The sequence below is a fragment of the Festucalex cinctus genome, chromosome 3 (genome assembly GCF_051991245.1).
Source record: "Festucalex cinctus isolate MCC-2025b chromosome 3, RoL_Fcin_1.0, whole genome shotgun sequence".
NCBI classification, from domain to species: Eukaryota; Metazoa; Chordata; class Actinopteri; order Syngnathiformes; family Syngnathidae; genus Festucalex; species Festucalex cinctus.
Window position 1 is genome coordinate 29,120,516 of NC_135413.1, and position 17,288 is coordinate 29,137,803.

Here is a 17,288-nt window from a genome sequence, read left to right on the forward strand (position 1 = left end):
CTCAGAATTCTTACTTTGATCACAGAATTCTGACTTTAATCTCAGAATTCTGACTTATTTCTCAGAATTCTGACTTTCAAGTGAGAAAAAGTGAGAAAATATAATAAAGTCTGAATTCTGACTTTATTTGTGTTAATATTATTCTCACTTTAAAGTAAGAAATCTGAGATTAAAAATCAGCATTCTGAAATTAAATTCAGTATTTTGTGATCAAAGTGAGAATTCTGAGAATAAAGTCACAATTTTGACTTTAAAGTGAGAATTCTGACTTTATTCTCTGACTTTAATCTCAGAATTCTGACTTTAAAGTGAGAAAAAGTGAGAATAATATTAGCACTAATGAAGTCAGAATTCAGACTTTAAAGTCAGAATTCTGAGAATAAAGTCAGAATCTTGCCAACCTTTTTTCCCCCTCTTCAATGGCTCTAATGCTCTTCCTTACATGTGATTATTTTATTTAAAATTGTTTAAAAAAAAATCTTTTCTGAACCTAAAAAAAGCCTACTTAAAACAACAACAAAAAAAACAGACTTTCCACACTGCAGATACAGTATTTTTCTTGGGGGGAGAAAATTAAGCAAATTCTCCAATTTCCATTCACCACTCAACCACCGCAACAGTTTTGGTGCAGTAACTTGCGTTGGCAGTGAAACCGCTTATCAAAAAAAAAAAAAAGACTGATGCTATTACCAGCGCTCTTTTGAGAAAATATAATGATAACGTTGTTGCATTTTTCCAATCCAGCTCGAACGCAGCTTCAAGTTCATGCGGGAGACAGAGGACCAGCTGAAGGTCATCCCTCAATTCTGCTTCCCCGACGCCAAAGACTGGGCGCCTGTCGACAACTTCCCCAGGTCAGTCATGGCGTGCGTTGCTAGTTAGCGTGGTGGCAACTGGCTAACATGCAAACTGGAAACGACCCTGCACATCTTTGAAGGTGGATGCGCTGAAAAGCTGTCGTGATCACGTGAATTTGGAACCCACACTTAGTTTCATGTTGCAAGAGCACCTTTCTTTCTGGTAGGTTTCAGTTGAAGCGGCTCAAGGCTCACATTGTTTTGACAGACAGGCCCAGACGGCCGTGGCTAATAATTAGCTGCAAGTAAATGATACATGGGTGAAGGGGTCACACACCTACATACCAGCAGATCAGGTCATCACAGATCAATGAATTACTTGTACTAATACTAAGATGTGTTAAAATGCTTTAAATAAGTCCCATCATGTGATTTTCTTTCATATCTCTAGTGAGACATTCTCATTTGTGCTGACCGGCGAGGATGGAAGTCGCCGATTTGGCTACTGCAGACGATTACTGGTACGTACTTATGTCTCACTAACTTTTCCTAATTGACACATAAATGACGGCTACGCCAGCAGGCCAGATTTTCTTTCCTAGCATTGGACTAGTAAGGAATCACTTTTGGGTCTGAAGAGGTCATTTTAGGGTCATTTCCAGGAGTTTTGCAAAATGGAAGTCGCCCTAAAGAACTGAACTATATTTGTTTTGGACTTTCACAACAATTGCGAGCAATGCACTTTACACAACACGTGAAACAGGATCAATAAAGACTTATAGTGTGGAAAGAATTATTTGTGTTTTTGAATTTAAAATTGCTCTCTTAACTCATTCACTGCCTTTGACAAGTATACTTGTCAATTGTATTTTTTAGAGCGGTGCTAAATGGGGGCGAATCTGAGCATGCTCCACTGTAAATATCAAACTTGGAAACAACTTTACTGATGCCCAACCACCAGTAGATGACATCATTGCCCCATTTTATAGGAAATAAACACAGTTTCAGAGTCCATGGGAGAAATGGCTGTATTTTGGCAAACCTACATTTTTCTGCTGTCAATTATAAAAGAACGGGACGGGACAAAAAGTAGGGAGTCTATTCTGTTATTTGGTAGATTCGGTTTATATATAATTATTGAATGTAATATCACGTGAGTATTGGAAATGTAAAAATTTTCTATAATGACTGGCAGTGAATGAGAAAATAACACTCTATATTTTAATGGTTGTATTATCGAATATGGTCACAGTCAGTCCCAAATGTGTAAGAACTCACAATATAAAAGTTTGAGTGGATTTTTTTTTTTTTTTTTTTTTAATACAACTTAGATAAACCTGGCACGCATGTGGTACAGGAATACCAACACTGTACAGTGCATATTTGCACTTCGTCATTCGCATATTCGCATATTAGCTGAAAAGCTTGCCTTTTCGCAGTTTTTGTGCTCTGGCCAAAACAAAAATGAATACTTAGGCGCCATCTTGTGGAATATTGTTGTTCTTATTTGTTTCCAATGCTGACACTTGTAGTACATATAGTAAATTGTATCATTTATTATTGTATACAGATGCTAAACGTGTAATATGCGCGTGCTCATTTTTGTCCACGTGTGATGTCACACAGTTTGTGGGAGGTTTATTTAGCTAGCTTTTATTTAGCTAGTTGAATGCTAGTTAAAACTATTGATGAGACTCATGTAAAAGGTGTTTTGTTTCTACTGAATAAAAAAAAACTATGAAATGCAGCTATTTATGTAACATCCGTTCAGAATTGTGTACATGCTAGATGTGTGGTTTTGGTGTTTATGACCCTGTCAGTTTTAAGTGCTTTGCTGCCATCTTGTGGCATATTTATGTAATTGAAAATTATTTATTTATTTATTTATTTTGCCACTTACGGCTGGGGTTACTTCTTATTTTCCACCAATAGCAGTTACTTCTACTCTAGATGTTAACTTGTCATGTGTATAAAGCACAGCTCCTACATAAGAATCATATTGTCATTAATCCATTTTTCATTGCTGTGATCCTTAAACAGCCATGAGACACATTCATTTTCGAACGCTAACATTTTCTGTCCATCCCTCCCGTTTCTCTCCAGCCCAGCGGTAAAGGCCGTCGGCTCCCCGAGGTCTACTGCATCGTCAGCCGCTTGGGCTGCTTTGACCTCTTCTCCAAGGTACAGTCCAAGCAAGCGCACGCCAAAAACACCCAAAAAAATAAAATAAATGCTTGCACTTACAGGAGAACCAGCATGACCACCCTCTGAGCCCCAGCCGCCCCCGTGTGCGGTCTCGTTCCCCTGGCTAGCCTTGTAGTTGAGGCTCCAGCACGGAGGCGCGCGTGTGTGCTCAGCTGCTGCGGTTTTTTCCGACAGTGGAAACGAAAGATTTACAGGCATTCCCACTTCAAAATGTCTGTTTACGCACACCATTGCTTCATTAAAGTGGCGAGTCAATATGTCCTTGAAGTGGTCTTGCGCTTTTGCAGCTTTGTTCAAACTTCTGCAACCACTTCATGATGAAACAGTCTAGTGATTGTGCTGTAAACATTGTAAATTTCATTTGGAAAGGGTGACAGACCATTGAAATGTAATGGAAATTAAATTCTTAAAAAAAATAAATAAAATAAAAAAATAAAAAAAAATAAATAAATAATAAAAAAAAAAAGAAAGAAGAAAAGAAATGGAAATTAGGACTAATTTTTGTCCCAATTCAATTTGATTCACTTCAATTCAATCCGATATTGATATTGCGTATCAATTCTTCTTAAATGTCAATGACATGATAAAAACTCCACAAATATTAAATTCCTAATTAAATTTTGCGCGGGCAGTAACTGGCCAAATCATTTAGTTTATTAATGAAAATAGCACGTTATAATCACAAGTTGACATCTGCAATATTTTCCTAATCTAATTCAATAGTTGTAAATATACATTTAGAAGCTTCTGAATTGTCTTTAAGATACAAAAAAAAATGGATTTTCATAATTTATGGGAAAAAGAAGAGATATATAAAACTATACTAAGTGCGATTTCTGGAGAAATTGTGTGGGAATGCTGAAAGCTGAATGCTAACATTTGAATGCATGTGGAATGCTTATAGTAGTAAATTGAGAGATAAATTATGAAATTATGACCTCCTGGTTACTGGACAATGAACTTTACCAACTATGCCACCGAGCAGTATCGTCACCTGCTAATGATGATAAGTTATATGTATGGAAGTGGGCGTGGAAAGTGATACTTAAAAAAGTTCACTGTCCATCCCATTGAAAATGAATGGGGGGAAAAGTTGATATTTAACGTTAAATTGTGCGAATACTGTAAGTAATGTAGAATCAGACGATATATACCCAGGGAAGTGTGAATTTTTTGAAGCAAGTTGAAATTTGAACGCGGCAAAAAAAAAAAAAGTGTGGAGAATAAAAATCACAACTAGACAAAGTGCAATTTCTGGTGAAATTGCGTGGGAATGCTGAAAGCAGAATGCTAAGATTTTGAATGCATGTGGAATGAATTGAGAAATAAGTTATGACCCCCTGGTTACTGGACAATGCATTTCACCAACTGTGCCACCGAGCAGTATCAGACACGTGGTAATGATGATAAGTTATATGTAATGAAGTGGGCGTGAAAAGTGATACTTAGAAAAATTTCAATGTCTGTCCCATTGAAAATGAATGAGGATAAGTTGATATTGAACGTTAAATTGTGCAAATACTTTAAGTAATGTGGAATCAGACAATATATACCCCAGGAGGCGTGCATTTTTGAAGCTAGTTGTAATTTGAACAGTGTAAATTGGAAGGATTATGTGGGAGTTGTTACGCGGCAAAAAAGTGTGGAGAATAAAAATCACAATAACATATGTGGGAATGCTTCAGCATTCCCACAATAATCGATTGATGGTTTTATGAATCGATATTGAGCTTGAAAAGGAACATGGATTTGATATTGATTATTTGATTTGTTTTAAACCGGAAATGCCAATTGCTTTCAGATCCTGGACGAGGTGGAGAAGAGGAGAGCCATCTCGCCTGCGCTGGTGCAGCCTTTTATGAGAGGCATCATGGAGGCTCCTTTTCCTGCTCCTGGAAGGACCATCAGTGTCAAGAACTTCCTCCCGGGCTCCGGGACAGAGGTGAGCGAGATGCAGCCATGAGTCGGCGGTTTTCACATCACCATCACATCCAGTCGTGACCTCCCACCCCCGTCTTCCCGGCCACAGGTGATCGAGCTGTGCCGGCCGTCCGATTCCCGACTGGAACATGTCGATTTCGAGTGTCTCTTCTCCTCGTTGAGTCTGCGCCTGCTCCTGCGAGTGTTTGCCTCCCTGCTTCTCGAGCGCCGGGTCATCTTCACCGCAGACAAACTCAGGTTGGACTCTTCGTCCGTGAGATGCATGAGCTAATCTGTTTGAACTGAAGAACGGCGTGTCAGATTCTTCACAGTGGACAAACAAATTCTAAAGAACGTGTGAGAGGAAGGAATGCCGCGGTGTTATACGGTTGCCCGGGGAACAATGCCGCCTTCTTTGGAAACGGTCATGGCTGCCAGAGTAGAAAGATTCACGCGGCCACACAACTAGCTCGAGCTTTTTAAAAGGCCGCAGCCGTTATAGGAGCACATTGGCCCCCAGCTGTGCCACACCTGGTTCAGCTTCAGTGGCAGCAGCTCATTTAATCGGGATTTAATGAAAACAACGTGCTTCAGATGTGAGAAACGCACATCAAAAAATACAGGTCTTGTAATATCACGTCTCTGGAGAGGAAGATTAGGGCCACACAGGAATGCACATACTAAAAGAACCTTTTTTTTTTTTTTTTTTTTTTTAATTTGTAGCTTTTGGAAGCTTTAACCCTTTTTTGGGGGAAAAAAAAACACTTTTTTTTTTTTTTAAAGAAAAAAAATTATGACAAATATATATATTTTTTTAATACATAACCTTACAAGAAATACATGTTTTTCTAAAAAAAATATATATAATCCTTACAATTATTGTAAGAGTAAAATTACAGTAAAAGTTAAGTATGTTTTAATTGAATTTTTCCAGTAACAATTAATATATTTAATGAATAAATTGTATTGTATTTTTTTTCTTGTGAGAAATGAGATGCAATTTTATGACAATTAATTGTGTATTTCAGGGAGGTAAAAAAAAAATCACAATCTTATGAGATATAATATAAATTGTATTTAATAAATGTGTTCCTTTTTTCGTCAAAAAACGGTGATCTCATATCACAAAAAGAAACTATTATAGTTTTTTTTGTGTTGAGATCATCTGAACAGATTACACAATCGAAATAGAAAAAAGTTACAATTATGACAAAAATGATTTGTTTTTTAATAAAAAGAAAATCAGAATTTGTTAGAAAATTATTTTACGAGAATACATTATTTTTGAGAAATGTCTTTTCACGAGGTTTAGAAATAATCCCACTGAAGCAATTGTTTTAATCATTCATTTCTGAAAATAGAATTTCTCTTTAATCTCCTAAATTACAATTCCCTTCTCCTTCCCCCACCAAAATATTCTCGTAAAATACTTTTTTTTTTTCTTGCAACAATTAGCATTTTTTTTTTACTTCATTCTCCTTCGATGCCAACTTTATTTTCAGAGTATCAGTGTCGTTGCATATTTTCATAAGCGACCATGGAACCTTGGTCTCATCAATCATATATATTTTTTTAATAAATTAAATGAGAGCAGATGAAGCGAGCTGTGTGCTGCTGGGCTTTTTTTTTCCGAGCAAAACATTCCACTCATACTAACAGTCCAACAGTTGCACAAATACATTTTTTTTTTTTCCCCTTCACACTGAGGTACATTCAGCCAGGGTAGTCTATCGCTATCTAGTGGTAGAAACGTGCAATTGCACTAATTATTATTATTATTATTATTATTATTATTATTTTGCCACAACAATTACCAATACGATCACTGTTCATCCAATTTCAATAGTGCTTGCACTCATTTGGGTCTTGGGTGAGCTGGAACCTATCACAACAATACAATTTCATCAAATTTACTTTTATAATGGAAAAAAATACAAAAAGGCCTCCAACTAGCACACCAATGACCTACAATGTATCTAAAAATAAATAAATACATAAATACATAAATAAATAAATAAATGAAAAATAAAAATGCATTTATATGGCCAAATGTAACTTTGGAAAACACACCATAAATTGCTAATATCCCAAACGATATCATGTAAATGTCACATGTCATATATGTGGCACATCTCATGGTTCCTTGTTGTGTCTCGTCAGCACCTTGTCGCAGTGTTGCCACGCTGTGGTGGCTCTGCTCTACCCGTTCACCTGGCAGCACACGTATATTCCCGTGCTGCCGCCATCCATGTTGGATATCGTGTGCACGCCGACCCCCTTCATCGTCGGCCTGCTCTCCAGCTCGCTGCCTCGACTTAAAGAGCTTCCTATAGAGGAGGTAAGAACAAAGGACAAGGAAGGCTTTTTTTTTTTTTTTTTTTGTGCTAAGTCCTTGACCATTATGAACAATAGTTACAGGAAATAGAGTCATTTGTACTAGTTGTTGTCAAAGTGGCACAGCGGCTCCCTCTAATGGTACATTTCGCCCCAACATTTAGTATAATTTTAATTAACTTATGTGCAATGCATTTACAATGTGCAATACAGGTTTGAAAATCAAACTTACATCTCTCGCAGGTCCTGGTGGTCGATCTCGGTAACAGCCGCTTCCTACGACAGGTAGCGTTACATAAAGACACAGCAGCCAAAATGTGCTAATAACTGATTGGAGCAGAATGTTGCGTGGTTTCACTTACTTCATTTTTATTTTATTTTTTTCACCCTACAGATGGACGACGAGGACTCCATTCTCCCCCACAAGCTGCAGGCAGCTCTGGAACATGTACTGGAGAAGAGGAGGGAACTGGCCTCGGACAAAGGAGACCTGCTCAGTGGTGGGTGACTATTTAGCCTTCTTTTTTTTTTTTTTTTTTTTTTTTGGTGGTGTAGTGGAGTAAGGTTCCCTAAGATGGCAAAATTGGCGCTCATAATTGTGCGTCCCCATACTTTTGCTATGCTCATATAAATCAGAATAAGTAGCCAGCACTTAATTGTATTACAGTTTGATTGTGCTCTGAATTGGCAAAGTTAACGTTTCAACCCATATTCATCCCCGTAATTTTGGTATGGTTATATTTCTCGACAACAATCAGTAGGTTGGACTTTAAGTTACAGATATCTTGTGTATGTTAATGTGAAACTTTTTAGCTCTGAACCTCAAGTGATGTAGGATTTAATCTTAACTTCATGTCTTCTAAAAATAAGAAATATTTGTATGAAAAGTTATACAATACCAACACAGGCTGTTGGAATGGGGCTCCCGAGGCGGCCAAAGTTACTGTTCACCACTTCTCCATATTACACATTCCACGTCACCTCGTTTCTTTTCTCATCTATCTCTCCTCGCAGACTCCAGCTCCCTCAGCACAGTGGTGTCAGAGGCCTTTGTGCGCTTCTTCGTGGAAATGGTCGGCCATTATTCGCTCTTCATGGGTGGGTCCGAGCGTGAGGACGACTCATCCGTTGCGTCTCCCACTTCGTTCAGTCCCTCCTCCTCCTCCTCCTCCTCTTCCTTTCAACGGGAGGCCTTTCGGAAGGCGGTCACCTCCAAGAGTTTGAGGAGGTTCCTGGAGGTGTTCATGGAGACACAGATGTTTACAGGTTTCATCCAGGAGAGGGAGCTGCGCAGGCAGGGCCTCAGAGGTACTATAACAATGAATACCGACAACCCAACACTCACGAATGGAAAGGAATGAGGCTCCCTAGATCGTCAAAGTTAGTGTATAGTTTGTTATACAGTCGCAACTATATATGTGTCTTCCATTATCAGTAGCCTGGCTTTACCAAGAATAAGCATCTTGGAATACTTACCTTTGAAGTTTTTATTGTGGAAAAAACAATATATATACTGACAACTGACTGAAAGAATTGAGTTAGGTTCCCTTAGATGGTGAAATTAGCATGCCAGTACTTCTGCATCATCTCTGTTTTGGAACACACACCTTTGTCAGAAAGGAATTTGCATATTGCAACAAACTTTTATCAGACTGTTGGAATGGAATGAGGTTCCCTAGCATGGCAAAGTTAGAGCACCAATACTACTGCTTAAGGACAGGTTTACTTTGTTTTAGCTGGTTTGGTGGTAGAATCGAATCTTTTCTTGAAATATACTTCTGTCGTCAAAAATGTATATTACAACTTAGTGAAAATCCTAAGACCAAAACAGACCAGTGGAATGGAGTGAGGTTCCCTCAGCTCAAAGTTTGTTTGTCAATACTGCTTTAGCCCTGTGATTTTGCAATGCAAATATCTTTTTAGACAAGAATTAGACGGCCGACTTAGTTTATTGTGTTAGTGAGCTTGTGAGTGTAGTCATGTTTAGCTCTGAGCCTCAGGTAATTGTAGAATTCCTTTTTTTTTTCTTTTTTTTCCCTTGACACAAAACCTGATCAATCATGTCCTTCCTCCTCCAGGTCTGTTTGAGGTGCGAGCGCAGGAGTATCTTGACTCACTTCCTGGCAGTGAGCAGCGAGGAGTCAACAAGTTCTTAAAAGGTTTAGGTGAGACTTTTATTCGTGGCAGATCCTTTTAATGAGATGTAACTTGAGGGTCCGACAGTATAAATTTTAAAACCTTTCAGAATCTGTTTTAGTGTTGCACTCTTTTCTGATTTTTTTCTTTTTTTTCTTTTTAAGGAAACAAGATGAAATTCCTCTCCAAAAAGTGACACTTGCAAACATGATGACGAAAGAAGATGGGGTTAAAAACGAATGGGTAGCTTTCAAGTGAAAGGAGGAGCCTTAAATTTGAATAAAGTTTTGTGTGAACTCGTATCACATGACCTTTCAATGCACAGCTGTAAATATTTCAGTAACTTTCCAGGCAACTCATACATTCCAACTATTTGCTACAGAAGTTTTGAAACTACTACAACTTCTTCTTCAACAGGAGGCTTCCATTTAATTTATATTCTGTTTTTTTTTTTTTAAGTCAACTTAATCTCACTTTTGTGTGTGTATGTAAAGAAAACTCCTGTAGTTTGTTCATAGACTCTATTTAACAAGATCTTGACTTGGTTTGTTGGGTGCACGTACCACTCGTTCAAGTAAATTAACTGTTTTTGTATGTTTATGATCCGAGTAGGGATGAGCAACCAAATGAAGGGCAGAGGAAGAAAATGTGAAGACGAGCAGAAAATGAATGTTAACGCATCAAAAGATGGAAGGATGTGTGAAGATGATGCGTGTTTGTGTGGTAGGTCAATCAGTCGCGATAAGTTTGCCTTCACCTTTGAGAATGGAACTTTATAAAAAAAAAAAAGTAAATTTATTTTAGATGAGTGATGCCTTCATTTGGGCTGCAATGGTTTATGTTCAAGGCAGGGTACACACAAACTGATTTTTAAATTCTGACAGAACTCAATAAATTTCAGATGTTCTCGAAGGCTTTTCCTCACTTTTTGTAAACAATATATTGGAACGCAGACTGAAAACAGGCATTGCCATTGTTTTATTGCATCCTTTCAAAAGCAGTTTATTTGCTTGCAGTTTTGGTCGTTCGACACAGCTTTCAAAAAATGATATTAAATCTTTAGGTCGACCCATACTGATCTAGAAGAGGGATTATACATCTGCATACAATATATGCAACGTCATTTAAATCTGTTGGACATCCTGCTCTGAGGTCGATGAACCAGATCTATTCGGTATGCTTCTGGAGGGCAGGGCAGTGATTCCTAGAGTCACCACTGGGAGGTCCCATTAGTTCACACAATTAGCAGGAAAAAAAGAAAAAGAAAAAAGAAAAGGGCCTCCCAGGGATGAGAAGCATGTCCTGAGAGGGAAAAATATACTTCAACATACATTTAAAATATAATATTCTGGAAAATAATATGGAAAACAAAAATAGAAAAATAGTTGGACAAAAAACAAACCTACAAACATACTACAGGTACATTGACAGGCCTATATTGACTATTTAACATATATTAACACAAACATAATTTTGACTTACTGCATCACTGATGTACTGAGCATTGATCTTGTGTATATGCTTGATTTTCTGCATTGTGTTAATGATGAGACAATCATTCACATTAAGTAATATGTATGTATGTATGCGCTTCAAATAATAATAATAATAATAATAATAATGAAACATTCACATTGACTCTCAACAATAACATCATAATATCACGAAAGATATTTTGTCCACCTTAGTGCGAATGTTTTGACTCTCAGCATTCACACAATGGAACTGCCTCCCTCTCCCCCCTCCCGACCCCTCCCTCTTCCTCACCCCCTCCGCGATGACGCGGTGGCGGGTCAGACGTGCCTCCCCTCCCGCGGTCTTTTCTGCGGCTTTTTTTCCGGGCTTCATGTCATACCACGGCTAATTCCACAAATTCCTGCCCTGCTCTCCGCTTCAAACAAGCGCCACCGGCAAGTTGGCTCGGCAGCAACAACAATAAAAAGAAAAACAAAAGAGAAGAGGAGAAGTTAGCCAACTGTTGCTTGCTCCCACCTGCGAGGACTCCCCAACAGGTAAGATCTCCATAGCGCTTTTTTTACACACTTACCTTGACCATTATAAAGTTTCTCAAATGTGACGGGAAGCCACTGTTTGAACTTATTTTCACGCTCATGGTGATTCCCTTTCACCGTCGAGGACAACATTCCAAGAATACTCTAAATTTTAAGATGGAATTTCACACATTTTAAAGTCTCCGCGGCGAGTTGACTTGTTGTGACTCGGCTGGGATTTTTTTTGTTGACTACTTTATTATGGATTCACGTCATTTCTTTTGTGGTTAAAGTGAGCCGTGTCAACTTTGAGAGAACTATTTGGGTTGTCCTTATTTGCGTGCCGTGGCGTAAAATTCCCAGAATTCATAGCATTCCCGCGCCGGCGCTTGATGTGACGTACTTAATTAAAACACCTGCGGCTGGCGCAATAATGGCGGATCAAGTAATGATGAGGGAAGCAGTCGTGGTGGTCGTTCATTTCAAACAAATAAAAAACAAACAAACTCGTGAGCTTCAGGTCAGTTTAGTCAGCCAGGTACAGTCGTCCGTTTCAATTGTATTTTTATTTTGTCAATGTAAGTACAGTACTACACCATAACACGTTATTTTGTGTATTACCGTTTTGTCAATAAAGTTTGGGGAGACTGTAATGGAATTTAAAGTGCCAGCCTAAAAAACCCAAAACAAAACAAAAACAACTAAACTAATATCTCGTAAAACATTATCACACTATACTAACTGAAAAATATTTCTCAATTTTGTTATATAAAATATTGCTAAGTCATGTATATTTCTATTGTAGTTCACAAATTAAAGCATGACGAAATACACATTTTAAACTTATCACAAACTCCATGCTGTGCTTTAAAGACAACAAAAATCAGCAAATAACCAGTTTTAAAATTCGATGCATTTGAGTGAATTACAGGGATTTAAATATCCATTCAAGTTAAAGTGACTGAGTTGTTGATATAAACAACAATTATTTTCAAATAATAGAAAAAATGAATGAAGTGTTACTTAACTGTTGCATGAGCATAAAAGATGTCTTAACTGCTAAATAATACTAGTGATAACACTACTATAATACTAATACTAGAGTTTTAGAGATATTAGTAATTCATCGCCCAATTTTTTTTATTTGTGGGCCAAAAGTATCGAGTTATGAGCGCTACTGGTGGCAACGGAACTCACGATGAGCAATTCTTCAAGAAAAAAGTGCAGCAGAAAAGTACACGTTTAACCAAACTATACATGACAAATCTTGCTAGCTTAATGCTAACATGTAATGCAGAAACACCACAGACGAGCTAACAAAACTAGCGTTGTTGTTTCAGTTGGTGTAACTTGATAAAGCAACAGATATTTTACGAGTGTTTGACGTCATAATCAATATACGCACAATGTATAATGAATAACAGCTAGCCTGTATGATCGACCTCATGTTACGGCGAACATGGCAGTTGCTACAGCTGCAACTGAAAAGGTCGAGTGTGAGTATTGTCAGTCAAGGTTCCAAGCTTCACAAGTTGTGTGCTTGATGGCGTCCCGCAGGGCAGCTGACGGGAGTGTGTGTTGTAGCCGGTGCAACAGGTGGGATGGCGCAGGGTGACGGGGGGGGGGGGGGGGGGGGGGGGGGGGTAAAGAATACAGCTGTCGAGCCGTTGAGGAATGGAAATGTTTTTTTTTGTTGATTTATTTTCTTTTTTTGAAATGTGTTTGTTCGTGTCTGCGTGCGACGGGCGTGGGGGTGTAAAAGAAGAAGTCGCTCTGAGACGCCACTGCACTGCGCTCATCCCACATAGCGATCATTCCTCCTCGGCTCGCATGAGAATGAAGAAGAATGATGGCTCGCATGTGAGCCTTGTACAACAAAGACTTGGTAATAACCCCCCTTCATTGCCGTCTTCGTGTACTTGTGTTTTGTTTTTGTTTTTTCAGGCGGACACGCGAAAAGAAATTGTTTTGTTTTGCTCAACCGGTTGTGTCCAGCGTCTAGTAGTACCAGTGGTCTGTATTGCTTTACACCAAATAATATCCAAAACATAAAAACTGTCACCATTCTGGCCAACGTTAAAATAGAGAGTAGGTCTGAAGTGAAAAAAAAAAATGAGGCACAGGTTTTATTCCGAATAAATAGGGATGTTTAAAGGGATACTTGACTCACTGAGCCATTTTCAGCAGTAACAAGTTCATATTTTGTCGATAATTAATGTGGTAACTTCGTTATTTCTCATGTGCAATTAATACCTTTAAAAAGTAATTTTTCTACTTGCTGTCGACTGATGATGACATCACCTGTGCTGAGAAGTAGGAAACGGACCAATCATGGCAAAAAATAAAAAATAAGATCACATCATCGTGTTGTCTTTTCAACAAATGTTCATCGTCATTTCAAGGACAATTTTTCATAACACCTGCCATATTTGTGTGCACTCAGCAAAAAAAAAAAAAAAAGGCAACAAAACCGCCCCGCTGGTCTGGGAAACCTCTCACCACGACTTTCCATCCATTCCAGCCTGATCCCATACCGTCGCCATATTTACATTTACATTCCTCAGCTGATTAGTGCAGGTTACGAACTCTAGAGACAAACAATAAAACAACCACAAAAAAAAAGAAAAAAAAAGTCTCCGTGAGCGAAAATGAGAATGAACATTCATTTTGCCTGAAATCCAATTGACCTTTTTCCCAGTGATGGTTTTCATCACATGTATTTTATATGTGATGGGATATTTTCCAATCTTTCTTTTTTTCCTGGTCACTATGACTTTGTTTGTTTCGACTGGGTAAGCAGTTGTGTTACCGCAGCACCAGCTTGGGGGGGGTGGATTATCCCGTTGAGCGGATCCAGGCAAGAGGGGCCTCGCTGGGGGTAAATGTAGGACCACGCTTGACGTGTGTGTGTGCGTGTTTGTGGAGAGCGGAGTTCTTTCGGTTAATTAACCTGCCGGACAGTTTGACTTTGTGAGTGCCAAGCAGCACACTAATAGTTTATGATCATGTCCAGTGGACCGATAGTAAACCTTTTGATGCGAAGCTGCAGCCAGTATGAAAATGTATATTTGTAATGCAGATCATATTTACATGAAGCATCGGTCTTATTTTTAATGTCATAGTTTCAAATTTCTCTTTTTTTTTTATGCATTTACTTCAAAAGTTGTTGACTGATATGTTTTACGTATCTTGATACAGTACATATGGGGTACGATACGATTCGAGAGAAGTACATTTTCAAGTGGAACAATCATTTTTGGTTCGATTCAATCTGACCCAAACTATTTAACTTAATAAAATAAAAATAAAAATAAAAATAGATCAAAAGTAATATCAACTCCATTTAAATTTAGTGTGCCTCGCTTATGGATCATTGTGCATCAATTACGGGCGTAACAAAAACAGATTTAATTTGGAAAATTGGTTTTGGCATGACGAACCAAATGGAATTGTTATATTTTAAAATAGTTGCATCTTTGAATTTGTATGATATCGCACCCCACGTATCGAGATGTTTATCGAATCATCTTTTCACGTTACGCCCGATATAAATCGGTTTGATGTTGCTGGTGATTTGTTGTTGTTAATAAACTTGCACAATTTGGGGTTTGCAGAGCTTCTACATGATGCGTGTTAATAAAAATTAGACTAAGTGCAATTTCTGGAGAAATTGCGTGGGAATGCTGAAAGCTGAATGCTAAGATTTGAATGCATGTGGAGCCAATTGAGAGATAAATTATGAAATTATAACCTATGATGATTTCGGCTGAGATAGGCTCCAGCACCCCCTGCGACCCTTGTGAGGAATAAGTGGTCAAGAAAATGGATGGATGGATAATATTTTCTTTTTTTTTTTACTGCAAATGAGTATTGGCTTGAAATATTGATTATCGATCTCCCTGTCTACTAATATAATTGATATCAGAATCGGCCTTGAAGAAACCATATCGGTCTATCACTATTATAAACGTAAGTACATCACAGAAAAAAAAAATCCTCTCTAGGCTGCTTCTTCCTCGCACTTTCCACCAAACCCGACCGACCGCCAGTATAATCTGCTTTTGAAGGTGCCGTCCTTCCACCACACGTAACTCACACTCATGTTTGGGCTTAAGAGTGACGTCACTGTCTCTTTCCTTGCCCTAAATGGACAAGCCGGAGTGAAGCTTGCGATTGTACTGACTCATGAGGTCCTTCTCCCCAACGAGCTTCCGTCTTGGCCCCTTTTCCCATTTGACACGCACATCCGAAACAACATTGTGTCGAGAGCAAACAGGATGCCCATCTGTCGCTGGACGTCTCCTGCGCTTCCTCGCGTCCATTTCGATGGAACGTCCAAGCTTCGTTAGCCTCGTTAATTGGCTACCAGCTTCTGAACTGATCGAAATTCCAGCTCAACAATTACAGAATGCAGACGGTGACGATGACCAAGTGGGCGAACTCAGAAGCTCCCTCTGGCCTTAATAACCTGCTGTGGTCCTATTGGCATGTGCGTGCGTGTCTGGACGGTGATCCCGCTTTAATGTGGCTCCTCGTGTATTGACTTTGGGCCCCTCCAGCGGCCCCGCCTCCTTCCCCTTCCAGCTCATCTTCACACCAGGCGCTGCTTTATTTGTTTTCTGGCCAGCACTAACCCAATCAAACTCACTTTTTCTTTTTTTTTTACACGTTGCTATGGACAACCGTGGGCTAGTAGTGACTTTTAGGGCCATATCAAAGGACCTGATGTGTTTTATATTTAATACAGAGCTGTCGTTTGCTCAATGGGTATGGATAATTTTCATTGTAGCCCCCGTAATTTGCCGTTCCAGCTAATGGGCGAATGCAGTTATGATGATGATCTAAAGTCTGCCTAGCAACAGGTGACTATGCAGAAAAAGCATGTCGTAAACAAGAATCTTTTGAGCAATTGTTGACCTGTAACTAGAAAAAAAGAGAAAGGGGCAAAAAAAGGATACAATTCAAGGTGGTACATTGGACAAGTGGTGAGCCCATCTGACTCACAGTTCAGAGGTCGTGGGTTCGAATGGGAGGTGCTCTCTTTCTAGTGAGGATAAGCAGTAAAGAGCGTGGATGGATAGAAAATAAAATGGATTCAAATTTCAATTGTTAGATTTGATTATTTAATTGATGCACTTGCTAATTTAGAGAAAAATGAGAAATACCAATTTATTTTAATTGTTAAACTATTATTGTTAGCGGTGTGATTTGCCTAATATCTGGCAATTCGATCCGTATCACGATTCGATTTGATAGCACTTAATCCCGATACGGCTCTGTAAATCGATTATTGCAATATTTTTTTAACTTAAAAAAAAAAAAAAAAAATCATCAGTAAACTTGTACATGTACAGTGTAAGATTTGTATTGTATTATTTATATGTATTTAACTGAAACTTCAACACTATATTGATTGCAATCTGTTTCATGTTTGAACAGCATTGAAATAAAATATTACGGCTTAATGTTCCATTAATATAACATATATAAATATATAAACATTCTTCCATGCTTAATGTGTGAACCCTAACCCTAAGTAATAATTTTTGTTGAATATTTCCATCAAAAAATTATTTTGAAATATCGATTTGGCTGCATATTGAATCGATACAAGAATTCTGCGCTGTAATATCGCGATATATTGCCGAATCGATTTTTCTTAACACTGCTAATTATTGTATTGTTTCACTGTTACTGAACTAGAATATTGTAGGTTTTACTGAAGTTGTTGGGTTTAAAAAAAAACAACAACTGAAATTAGGGATGCAGCTATCGAATCTAATCGATTATTCTACCAACTATCCTGTCATGTAATCGGACAAAAATAGATTTTTCAGGCTTTAAAAGGCCTCGCCTGGTGAGTGATGTGGGTGTGGGCGAAAAAAAATAATTACTTGCATTTGAG

At 38.3% G+C, this 17,288-nt stretch overlaps 1 protein-coding gene and 1 long non-coding RNA gene across 4 annotated transcripts in view; one reads left to right on the forward strand and one right to left on the reverse strand.

Annotated features, from left to right (window-relative positions):
• The window catches only part of LOC144016361 (DENN domain-containing protein 2A), a 38,944-nt gene extending 29,250 nt beyond the window's left edge, over positions 1-9,694 (forward strand). For all 3 annotated transcript variants that reach the window (XM_077517387.1, XM_077517388.1, XM_077517389.1), the window contains 11 exons: positions 745-854; positions 1,249-1,318; positions 2,901-2,978; positions 4,804-4,944; positions 5,032-5,180; positions 7,083-7,260; positions 7,500-7,541; positions 7,651-7,756; positions 8,271-8,564; positions 9,335-9,421; positions 9,557-9,694. In XM_077517387.1, the coding sequence (XP_077373513.1) occupies positions 745-854; positions 1,249-1,318; positions 2,901-2,978; positions 4,804-4,944; positions 5,032-5,180; positions 7,083-7,260; positions 7,500-7,541; positions 7,651-7,756; positions 8,271-8,564; positions 9,335-9,421; positions 9,557-9,588 (1,287 nt within the window). In that variant the 3' untranslated portion in view covers positions 9,589-9,694. The remainder of the gene's footprint in view (positions 1-744; positions 855-1,248; positions 1,319-2,900; positions 2,979-4,803; positions 4,945-5,031; positions 5,181-7,082; positions 7,261-7,499; positions 7,542-7,650; positions 7,757-8,270; positions 8,565-9,334; positions 9,422-9,556) is intronic.
• Positions 7,121-7,815, reverse strand: LOC144016367 (uncharacterized). The gene is made up of 3 exons (XR_013282895.1): positions 7,619-7,815; positions 7,489-7,532; positions 7,121-7,249 (listed from the first exon to the last, which is right to left on the reverse strand). It is a non-coding gene; the product is annotated as an uncharacterized LOC144016367 (long non-coding RNA).
• Positions 9,695-17,288: the final 7,594 nt, after the last annotated feature.